This window comes from Bactrocera dorsalis, chromosome 4 (genome assembly GCF_023373825.1).
Source record: "Bactrocera dorsalis isolate Fly_Bdor chromosome 4, ASM2337382v1, whole genome shotgun sequence".
Lineage (NCBI taxonomy): Eukaryota > Metazoa > Arthropoda > Insecta > Diptera > Tephritidae > Bactrocera > Bactrocera dorsalis.
In genome coordinates, this window is record NC_064306.1 from 66,461,552 (window position 1) to 66,473,748 (window position 12,197).

At 39.6% G+C, this 12,197-nt stretch overlaps 1 protein-coding gene across 4 annotated transcripts in view; it reads left to right on the forward strand.

The window, feature by feature from the left end:
- Positions 1-11,767, forward strand: part of LOC105223681 (inactive dipeptidyl peptidase 10) — a 253,046-nt gene extending 241,279 nt beyond the window's left edge. For 2 of the 4 annotated variants that reach the window (XM_049454177.1, XM_049454176.1), the window contains exons 2-12: positions 2,282-2,396; positions 2,829-2,927; positions 3,022-3,116; positions 3,208-3,293; positions 4,592-5,058; positions 5,299-5,449; positions 6,686-7,834; positions 7,927-8,121; positions 8,336-8,496; positions 8,606-8,811; positions 10,757-11,767. In XM_049454177.1, the coding sequence (XP_049310134.1) occupies positions 2,282-2,396; positions 2,829-2,927; positions 3,022-3,116; positions 3,208-3,293; positions 4,592-5,058; positions 5,299-5,449; positions 6,686-7,834; positions 7,927-8,121; positions 8,336-8,496; positions 8,606-8,811; positions 10,757-10,897 (2,865 nt within the window). In that variant the 3' untranslated portion in view covers positions 10,898-11,767. The remainder of the gene's footprint in view (positions 1-2,281; positions 2,397-2,828; positions 2,928-3,021; positions 3,117-3,207; positions 3,294-4,591; positions 5,059-5,298; positions 5,450-6,685; positions 7,835-7,926; positions 8,122-8,335; positions 8,497-8,605; positions 8,812-10,756) is intronic. The other 2 variants (XM_049454178.1, XM_049454175.1) reach the window with 1 other exon arrangement.
- Positions 11,768-12,197: the final 430 nt, after the last annotated feature.

A 12,197-nucleotide genomic window follows, 5' to 3' on the forward strand; every position in this document is an offset into this window, starting at 1 on the left:
AATTGTGTTGTCTACAGTACCTTAAAATGTTCATCTCGGCAAAAAAATGGAATTAAATCGCAAAGATTTCGGGAGATTATTTTTTACAACCTTTGACGTGGATTAACAAGCAATTTGTGTTGCCTACATTAACTTAAAATATTCATATCGACCAAAAACTGGAATGAAATCTCGAACATTTTCTCGTGATTATTTTGTAAAAGTTTAGACAGGAATTAACTCAGCTAAAGTGTATCGATTGACTTAATTAATTTTTGGGCGCTAAAACTCCATCCAAGGCCACTATTCATCGATAGTATGGTGAATCAAATCCAGATCACTCCAAGAGGAGTTTCATGGAGGCCACCTAAAAACAGTTGTTTTTCCGTAAACTGTAGATGCTGTGCGCAAACTGATATTGCAATGTCGTCATTTGACCTATGACCTATGTATGTGTGAGATTGAGACAACTACCGTCCAGTGTAGACTTGATTTGGCACCGAATGACTTCTTTTATTCCCGTTCGTAATAAATTCAGAGGCCAACGTTTTTTTGGCGTTACTATCTCAGTCAGAATTGCAGAAGTGCTTCGAAATTCGATTTTCAATAATTAATATTTGTTTTTGTTCTGTAATATCGAAATAGAAAAGGCAACACTCTAATAAACAACATTTTAATCAAATAATTAAATGCCGACAGCTGCAAGTTTTGCCATTTAAGATTTCAACTTTTCCACAGACCAAAAAATATTAATATACAAGTACTAAAATGCTTCTAAATAAATGAATGGCTGAAAATTTAAAAGTTAGGGAAAGGTGGCAACATATTGCGTAACAAGAGCGTTGAGTTTAATATTTGCAAACTTTGGCAACCCACACCGGAGTTAAAAGCCGTCACGGGACAAATATTTGTGTGTTTGCCATTACTAAAATATAACTTTGCCAAGTAATTAGAATTTTGATAAATTATTATATTCGCTTTAATGACAATACCTTACATAATAGAGTTTATAAAATAATTTTTATACAACAAAATTTTCTTAACTAAGAATATATGAAATTGTAAGGATTTTCTTCAATATTATTTGGAAATGAAAGTGATATACATACATATTCGTATGTCATGATGAAATTTAAGAAAAGGTTTTTCTACTGAAATCATTTTGAAAGTATAGTTTCTGTGGTACTCATTATTGAAAAGAATTTAGAAACTATCAGTTAAAAGTTTTGACCGTAAAAAAATAAATTCCATAATTTAATTTCACCAATAATTTAAAGAAGATATATAGACAAAGAAAAAACCGTACTTAATTAAAAAAAAATATTTTTTTAAATAGGTGGCAACTCTGCTCTCACAACAATCCTGCAAAAAGCTTTTTGTATTATTTTAGAACTCATTTTATATTTTTGGAATTATTTGCTATTTTTTATCATTTTGAATTTTTCAAATAGGTGGCAACTCTGTTCCCACAATATCCCAAAAAGCGCTTTTTGCATTATGTTCAAACTCATATAATATTTATTACAAGTGAAATTATTTGTTTATTTTATCTATATAAATTTGAACATGTCATATTTTTAATAGTTGGCAACTCTGTTACAAAAATTATCTGAATAAACTGTTGGAATCCGTTATGTAGTATGCGAAGTAAAATCATTTTTATATTTTTAACATTTTATATTTTTTAAATGGTGGCAACTCTGTTCAAATATTATATTCCTGCTTGGAGCTTTTTGTTGGAAAAAATTTAGTAGCATTTGAAGGAAATTGATCTAAATACCATAACATTTTATATACATACATATGTATGAAATAGGTGGCAACTCTGCTCGAACTATTTTTTTTATCGAAGAATATTTACTATTTTTCATAGGTATACTCATTACTTACATACATACATATATGTATGTACATATGGAAATAAATTGCATTTTAACAGGTGGCAACTCTTTTGCAAAAATCAAAAATTTTCACAAATACTTTCCAATTTTTGCTAAAGCTATGCTGAAAATGGCATACCTGCAAATTAATAACCGCAAATATTATATATAGTACATAGATATGTATGTAAACACACTATATGTATGTATACAAAAACATACGTACATACATATACTTGTATAGCAGTTTCAGAAAAGCTCTGCTTACGTATAAAAATAGTTTCCGTCACTCATCAATTGCATTTCTATGAAAACTATTTTTATCAGCTGACTCAAATCCCTTAATCTGCAACATTAACACTGCACTAACAACAACACGTTTAACTGGAATTTTCACGGTTATTTTTATGCTTGCTTTCCAGGAGTTGGTTGCCATCTCGCCGGAACGACGTAATTGGCGTGGCATATTTATAGCGTTGCTGGTAATAGCAGCAGTCTTCAGTCTCATAATTTTCTCCATTTTCCTGCTGTCGCCAGGTAAGTAACACAAATGATATGCAAAGGCAACAGCATACACAAATAACTGCATATACATATATACATATGTAACTGTTTAACTGTACTTATATAAGTAGAAATTTTATATAATGAAGGCGGCATGTGCAATTTCCCCAAAGACATTAAAATTATTTGACGCATTAGAGCAAAGTGAAAAGTTTTCACACACACACTCATATACAAGCAAACATATATGCATATATATATATACATATATATATGTGTGTGTAAATTTCGCTGTAAAATTAACATTTCCATGCGTATTTATGCGTGCTACTGCCATTTGTGCCGACTGTTATTCGCTGGCACACCCTTTTGGTAGAATTGGAACTCTCAGCCCTCCCCTCTCCCCTGCGCTCTTTCATTAATTTGCCTCATTTAATTTCCATTTTAATTTACATGCAACTATAGAGGATGAAGGGTTGCGCATACGCGGCCGTCACATGGTGCTGCCAGACATTTTAGGCAAAAGTTTGCAGTGGAAGCCCTTCAACGGCACTTGGAGCAGTGGTAAGTGTGCCCATGTGTGTGTGTGTGTTCCGCACTTTTTCATTGTATTAATTCTTCATCTAAATGTTATTTCTATTTATTTTCCATTTTGCAGACATTGAACTGATTTACCGTGACCCCACGGGCGGCTTATCGATATTAAATCTAGACAATTACACAACGCGGGTCCTAATGACCAACTCAACATTCGTAAGTGTTGACTTTGCAGCTTTTTTCAATTTTTTTTCCATAGTTTTACCTTTTTAAAATTTCAAATATTTTCTTTTTCCCGTTTCCGCAGCGCCAGCTGAATGCTGAATCGTTTCTCGTATCGCCCGATCAGAAGTATGTGCTGCTGCAGTCCGACAGCAATGCGGAAGGCTCCAGGTGGGTTTTTGCGCATAAAATGTGCGTAAATAATTTGTTGAGCATTTTTTTTACATTTTCTTTTACACACGACTAAATACTGTTTGTAGGAGGTTCATTTCTTTTGTGTTTTGAACGCGACTGCAAATAAACAAATACTCATTTTATGTCGCAAGTGGGCGGCGGAAGGACAAATTCAAAGGCCAATAGCATTTTGATACTGACTTCTGATATTTCTATTTGTGGGGCATTCCACGGCTAATGGAATGGAGTATATACAGTTTATCTCTTCGATTGACTGAGCCGTAATTTCAGCTTTGGGCACAGGAAAACATTACACGGAGCCAAATCTGGTGAATACAGTGGTTGATAGATGGTATTCATTGTGTTTCTGCCTTTAAATTCGATTGGATGGCGGTCTGACATACGGAAGAATGAAGACTGCTGCATTAAGATCTATACACTCTATGGACATAGCCAAAAATCGAATTATGTTCATCGATTCACTGTTGCTGAGTTAATCCATGACGAAAGTTTGTGAAAAATAATCACCCAAAAGTATTCGCGATTTAATGAAATTTTTTGGCCGAGATGAATATTTCAAGTTACTGTGCTCTGTCAAACGTTCTGAGTGTGTATGTGATCTGGTAGGAAAAATCGATGGACTCGGTCCATTCGTTCGCTTAACCCCATATACACACTATTGGGAACCGTTATTCTGGTCGATTGTGTTCTCTTCACAGTTTCTTCGAATAAAATTTTTTAGACAACTGATAATAATTCCTCACCTACCAACCTTTGTATTAAATTTTTCTAGAATTTTTTTCGAAAATTCAAAATTTGAAAATTTTTAGAATTTTTTCAAAAGTTCTTATTGCCGTGGAATGCACCACAAGCTCTTTCATGCGTGCAAATGATCACTGACAAGTAATTTACGCAACAAATGATACAGGAAATGACCGCCTCTTGCCAATACATATCACAAGAGCGTGGGCCACATGGCGTATGATAAACATTTCCTCAGACGCTGAGTTAAAGAAATTAAATTTTATGACAACGCTAATATTTTTTGCGTTTAATTGCCGTGCAAGTCGAAACAACACAAACACAACTAACAAACATATGCACAAATATACTAATAAATATTTACACTACACGAGTCCATTGAACCACAAGCACATAAACAACAAACACACATATTAAAAGCAGATGCGAAATAGCTCATAATTTTAATTATTAACAATTCGTTGGAATTATTTTTTATGTCTCATTTTCTTCCACACACCAAAAACGAAAAAAACGACAACAACGGCACGCAGACATCACGTTTACGAGGTGCAGACAGCGAACACCTTTCCGCTGGGCCCCACGGAGAACATAGCGGAGCCGCCGCGCCTGCAATATGTCACATGGGCGCCCAACGTGCCGCCCGCGCCAGCCACAACCACAACAAGCACCACCACGACCACCACTACAACAACCAGCACAACCACAACAACGCGCGCACCAACCAACACAACAACAAATGCGGCACGTACAGCGAACGGCGCTGCGGCAGCCGCAGCCGTGAATGCCTCAAGTGGTGGCAGCATCTTGCTGAGCAGCTTGGCGGGCGCAGCGACCGGTGGCGGTGTGGGCAAGCCGCCGCCAAGTAATTTTCAATATCCGAATGGCGGCGCAGTGAAAGCCTTTCCACAAAATCAGGCAATCGCCTTTGTGTACGAGAATGACATCTACTACAAGCCGAAGGTTCAAGGCGAGCTGGTGTGCCGCATTACAACAACAGGTGAGTGGGTTAGAGTGTGTGTGTGGGTGGCTCAACTATTCACTGTTAGTTCTTTATTATACAAATATTATAAGCTGCGACTGATATGTGGCAGAAGCTCTGCTTTCTACATCAAACTGATTTCATTTCCCTTTGCTTACTACTTCTTCTTTCCTCCTTCTGCTGTCATGTGGGTGTATCTTCTTCTTTTTCTTCTTCTTTCTTCTCATATGTATACTTGCTGACGTTTGCCGGCATCAGGTCGCGCTGGCGTCGTCTACAATGGCATACCGGATTGGACGTATGAGAACGTGCCGGAGCTGAATGGGCGCAGCAGCGGTCTCGCCTTCTCACCGGATGGTCTATTTTTAGCCTTTCTCACATTCAATGACAGCGATGTGAATGAATACAAGTGAGTACCGTTATGAATATTTAAAACTCTATAAAATGTATTAACAAAATGTGTGCTATAATTATTGGCTCCGTGAGTTCGCTCCCTTAGTCAAGTAGGCGGCTGACGTCAATACAGTTAATCGCGGCGAACAAGTAAGGAAGGCAAAGTTCGCGCGAACTTAATTTTTATTCTTCCAGCTTTCATTGAAAATTAATAAATTATGTTCATTCCCTTAATGAAATTAATTGAAAGCTTTCGAAGGCTCATAAAACTCAATAATCTACAAAATCCCTCTGAAAAAGTACTAACTAACTTCTTTACGGTATGAGGACCCACCGCGATGAAGGGGCCAGGCCCAACCATTTTAGTGAATCCTGCAGAGCGAGCAAGCTCATCAGCCAGTTCATTCCCGGCTATACCTTTGTCACCGAGCACCCAGACAAGCTGCCATTGCTTACGTTCCGATAAACTGCTCAGCCGTTAGCGATTTGATCTCGTAGACAGAGGTTCCTTTAAGTGCCGCTGCCAATGTTTTCGACCCATCTATTTAACACTTGATTATTCTCTCCCTAACAGTAACTCGAGAGTGGAATAGTTCCATTCAGTCTTATTGCTAATCTTTAAGTTCTTGGTGAAGTTTACCCATTTGGTAATGATGTCCCTTGGAGAAGAGATAATGGTCGCACGATCATGATGTACAGCCACCAGGATTTATAAGCTATTTCCACCGCAGAATGGAATCCAGCGTAAGACCAAGATATTAGACCATATTAATCATCTCTACCACTCTACCCCAAGGATTAGGTTGCTGAGGCCAGGCAGGGACCACCTGTCTCGTTAACGTCGACTTCGAGGGTTGATATTCAGTTCAACTCCATTGTACCACAGGTTTAAACCCCTTTGCCCTAAGTCATAGAGAGTGTCTTCGAATTTGCCTCTAGCTATAATAACAATCCGCACATCCTTGACAGCGGATCCCATTGTTTAGAAAGTCCCATGACATTACTTCCCCTCCTTCGAGCAAACTCTGTATCACCGAAGTTAACTCAGAGTAGAAAGAAGAAGTCAGTTTTATTGAGACTTTCTCCAAAAGAGAGAATCCTCACCAATAGAGATTAGATTCATAGGCAGAACCACGAAAAAATTTCGAAACTTTTATGAAGTCTAAATTTCTCCTAGTAATTTGCTATACTATTCTAATCTCCCTAAACTCAATTTTTTTTTCTTATGTTCTCCTTCCTTCACGAACTATAGGTACACCTGGATGGGCGACGATATCAAGTACCCGGCTGTGCTAACACAACGCTACCCCAAAGCAGGCGAAGCCAACCCAAATGTCACCGTGAATGTGGTGAATCTCTCCGTCCTCAAATACATCTTCCCCACACAAATCAAACTTCCAGCCGATCTCTCGAATGGCAGTTACATTGGCGCACTCACCTGGGCCACACCCATTGACCTCTCCGTAACGATCACCAATCGTGGTCAAACGAAAGCTACAACGGTTGTTTGTCGCGCACCAGACTTCCATTGCCATCCCGTGCACACAGAAGTTACGGTTAACGATGGCTGGGTGCTACCAGCTGAGCGGCCCATATTTTCCGCACGCAATAGCGCAAATCTCAAACGCAACCAACAACAATTGCTCGCCAATGGACTGAATGGCAATAATAGCTATCACAATGTGAGCAACGGTCAGACCACTTATGAGATTTCGCATGGCGGTTACCTGCTCAAACGTCTTCCGGTACGCGATGGTGAACACGGACACTTTCGACATGTGGTCTTCATCTCTTCGCTGGATCGCCGACCAGTGCCGCTTACAATGGGACGCTTTGAAGTCACCGAACTTTTGGGTTGGGACGAACCGCATGAGATTGTCTACTTTATGGCGGCGCCAGAAAAGCGTCCAGGTGAACGACATCTCTACAAAATCAGCCTCAAGTTGAATGAGACGCAAAGCAATCGCGCGTATATTACTTCAACACAGCCGACATGCTTGACCTGCGACAACACGATATCCACTTTCCGACTGACTGCGCAGGGTATACGCGTAGAGGACGCTGAAAATCGTAGCGACGATGAGACCGAATGTTACTATGATATACCGAAGAACTGTCTTTACAATAAAATCTACTTCAGCAAAGATTACTCGCACTATGTGCAAGAGTGCCTGGGTCCAGAATCGCCCAGTGTCTATATGGTGGAGACACAGAGCAACATGAAGACGTATATACTCAATGCGGGTCACAGTCTGCGCCACCGCCTGCAGCAGCTCGCTTTGCCACAAATACGTACGTTCAGCGTAGAGATACGGCACGGTTTCCACGCGCAAGTGCGTCTCTTCCTACCGCCGGGAATGCGCGAGGACGAAGAGGTCGCCTTTCCGCTCATACTGCACATGTAAGTAGAATAAAATCAAGCAGAACTTTGGAACTCACGGCGGGAGCATTGAAACTCAAATCCCTTCCTTAACTTGTACTATCTACTTGCAGCAACGCGGCACCCGGTTCACAGCTGGTCACCGAAAAGTATCAAGTGGATTGGAACTGGTATTTGAGCAGTCAACGCTCCATGATTGTGGCGCAAATTGATGGACGCGGCAGCGGCTTCCAGGGCGAACTGTTGCGCACACAAGTGCACGGCAAGCTCGGCACCGTCGAAGTGGAGGATCAACTGGGCGTATTAACGTAAGCATTCACCACTAATACACCCCACACGTGTGCGCCGAGACTCATAAACTTGCGCGCACACACTTATTTTATAGCACTAAAAGACACTGACCTCAAACTTTGAACCAAATAAACTCGTGTAGACTCATTAAACGAGCTCAGCGGTTGTCAACAGCTCTTACTCACTTTACTTACTTTATTGCTTTTCTCTTCCATACACACACACCTCTAGCTACCTGCGCGATAATTTGAAATTCATTGATCCGTCACGTATTTGCGCCTACGGCTGGGGTTACGGCGGCTACGCGGCCACCATGACGCTCATCGATGACTCGCACCAGGTGCTGCAATGCGCTGTGGCCGTCAACCCGATTGTCTCCTTTGGCTATCACTGTAAGTTTGCAATTTACAGTTACCTTTGCTACACTTGACTCGCAACACACACGTCCGTTGTTTGCGCACATTAACGGTGTATTCTTCTGTTTCCTTGTAATCGTTGCAGACTCATTTTTCACCGAACGTTATATACCGCTGAAGGGCGATTACTTGCGCGCTCTGCAGGAGGCCGATTTGACCATGAAGGCTGGCAATATTAAGGGTCGCAATTTGATGTTGATACACGGCACGGCGGACAGATTGGTGCATCAGGAGCACACGTTGATGTTGGTGCGTGCGCTGGTGGATCAGCAAGTCAAGTTCAGACATCAGGTGAGTGATTTGTACTCGCATGTGTGTAGTGTGAGGCTTTGGTAATAGATACTCGTATGGTACCAAATATAATTTTATGTTCACAAGTTCAAAGCCTTTACAATCGAGCTCTTCATGATCACGAATTCAGCCGCGATTAAGTGGTGGGATGTCTGAAGCTCCCAAGTTTTTAAGTCCTCCTACACGCGGTACAGTCAAGAAGGAAGCGTTGAGGTGTTTCCACTTTATCTTCTTCCATACAACTTCTACAGATGACGTCCTGTAGGATTTCCAGCCAGTACGGGAATGGCCTGTTAAAGTCCCACTAGGGATAGGCTAGCTTACTGAGGGCAAATAGATCACTAAATCTTTTGCTATTGATCTTGGTCCAAAAATCTTTTGCGACAGCGAATGTACCGATTTTGGCCCAACGCTGACCAAGTAGAACACAAGAGGATACGAGAGCACCGTCTCGCTCCCATTCTATCGATAGCGGTTCTAGGTTGCCTTTTCTTGTTAGCTCATCAGCTTTACACTTTCCTACGATTCCACCTGGCACCTATACCAATCCTAAAGACACTCGATGCTATTGTTAGCAAGGTTAGGTACTCTTTGATCAGCCCTAAACGCACCGTTAATGAGTTCAAGACGACTGTCACCGCTCGACTATCTGAGTGGATTGTCATTTCTCTGAAGGTGGACGCAATCCCGAACAATAAATCTACTACTACCTTAATGATTGCAACCTTGGCGTGGAAGTGGGGAAGCTCACTCCCCCTCTCTTTCAACGGCTTCTTTTCACCCAAAAATTCCTCGCCTGTATATGGATAGAGAAAGAGCCGCCAGAGTTCGCTTTGGTGACTCCATGATCCATGTGATCCGGTATGAGGACAAAGTGAGTGAGGATTTCCGAGTGTTCACGTGGTCTTTTAGGAACCTAAACTCTCTAAATCTGATAGCAAGTTTCGCAGCCATGCTCCTTCCGACGATGTCTACGGACAATATGTGAAAAATGTCATGGCTGTAATGGACCTATTACACCACACATGCTGATAAGCGCCACTCGTTGAACGCTTTCTATTTTCTTTGCAAGTGTGGCCTTTTCTGGAGCCTTCTACCACATAAAGACTCCATGGAATATAATGAGCTGGACTTCGTAGAACTAGAGGACAACTTTCGTTGCGAGACTCCACCTTTTGCCAATGGTTGCTCTACGGCAATATAAGACAATCGATGTTGTTTTTGCTCTCTCTTTGCTATTTGGTTTCCATGAAAGATTACTATCTAGGATGAGCCCTATATATTTCACTGTATTCGCTGTTTATAGGCGGATGCCTCCCATTTGCGGCAGCGGTTTCACCAGGATCTTGTATCCTCCAGTAAATAAAACCATCTCGATTGTATTTGGTTTGATGACAAGACCGTTGCGACTTCCCTTCTTTTTCAAATTTTTAAAGCAGGTAATAACGACCAGGATCCATAGAAGAAGAGAGAGAAATCCACCTTGTGGGGTTCCTTATTCCGTTTTAATCACTCTGTCGCACAGAAATCAGAAAATGGGGTGTTTGAGGTTTGATTCACCACAAGAACCATCCAGAACAGTTACGACTGCTTTCGGCAGAACGTTATTGAAAGCTCCCTCTATATCAAAGAAGATCCCAAGAGCGAATTAATTAACCCTAATGGCTTCCTCAAGCCAGAAGTTCTTGGCCCCCAGAATGTAACCCAGTTTAACCGACGTTGTTCCAAAGAAATTTTACTATATTCTTTTTATACTCTGAAAACCCAGAAACCATATAAAATAGCATAAAACTGCCATACAAACTGAATTATCGGAATAAAGTGCTGGTATAGAAAACTACTCAATTATTTATTTTCTCTTTAGGGTTAGTTTTCTAAATCTCAGACACTCGTAAATGTAAAACGCTTCTAACTCACCGACTTGCTTTCATATTTTATCTTCCAGGTCTACCCCGATGAGGATCATGCGATGACGAAATCACTCAATCACGTCTATAAAACAATGGAATGGTACTTTGATGAGTGCTTCGGACCCAATGACGACAGCGAATGGGATCCGACGGGACTGTTTGTGTTCAAACAATAATTAATCATTCACAGTGGTGAAGAGGTCTATTTGTAGAAGCAAGTACTAAGTAGTTGCATAAATTAGTGTGATTAGAGATTCTATAGGAAGCACGAAAAAAACAACAATTTAAGCGATTAAAGAGAACAAGGCGTTGCAACAACAATATGCATATGCATGTAGTGATGAGTGTTAAGGGAGTACGCTGGGCATGTTGGAGCATATATGTACTCATGTGTCATAGGTGATCAAAGCGGAGAGAGTTTGAGTACTCGTTCCCCGGACTATAGATTTTGTGCGAAGCGTCAGCGCGTTGGCGCGTTCTTAACTAGGAAAATTCAAGTTTTTTGCATTTTTGAAAAAAAAAATAAAATTATAAATTAGTTTTTATATTTGCAGGCTAAGCAAAAACATTAAGCTAAATAACAAAGTTGATTAGAAACCAAGCTTAAGTTATATAACACTAAGTGTAAGTGGGTATGTGCGAGAAAAAATTATGAAAAATTAAACAAAACATAATTATTTGAAAAAATAATACATTTTTAAAAAATGAAAGCTAACTAAAAGCTAACGAGTAGTGAAGGCAAGCAACGTGATTAATTTGTGCGACTGATTATTGAAATATGCGTAAACACATTTAATGAGCATAAATAAACATTTTAATTAACAAAATTTAAATTCAAAATAAATTAAAAGAAAAATAATAAAAAATAAAATTAAAAAAATAACAGAAAATAAAAAAAAAATTAACGAAAAATAATAAAAAATAAAAATTCATGATATTAAATTATGATAATGAAAGAAAGAAAACAAAAAAATAATTAATTAAACTAAGTGATTGCATTGAGTTAACGGTTTATCATATTTAACGTAAATTATATATAAATTTAATGTATTGTACTATACAGAGAAGGCATCAGATAGAATTCAAAATAGCGTTATATTGGAAGAAGGCGTGTTTGTGAACCGATTTTCTCCATATTTCGTACATGTCATCAGGGGGTTAAAAAAGTATTATATACCGAATTTTATTGAAATCGGTAGAGTAGTTCCTGAGATACGGTTTTTGGTCCATAAGTGGGCGACGCCACGCCCATTTTCAATTTTTAAAAGAAGCCTGAGTGCAGCTTCCTTTTGCCATTTCTTCGGTAAAATTTAGTGTTTCTAAGGTTTTTTGTTAGTCGGTTAACGCACTTTTAGTGACTTTCAACATAACCTTTGTATGGGAGGTGGGCGTGGTTATTATCCGATTTCTTCCATTTTCGAACTATATATGGAAATGCTTGAAAGAAACAACTCTATAGAATTTGGTTGACATAGC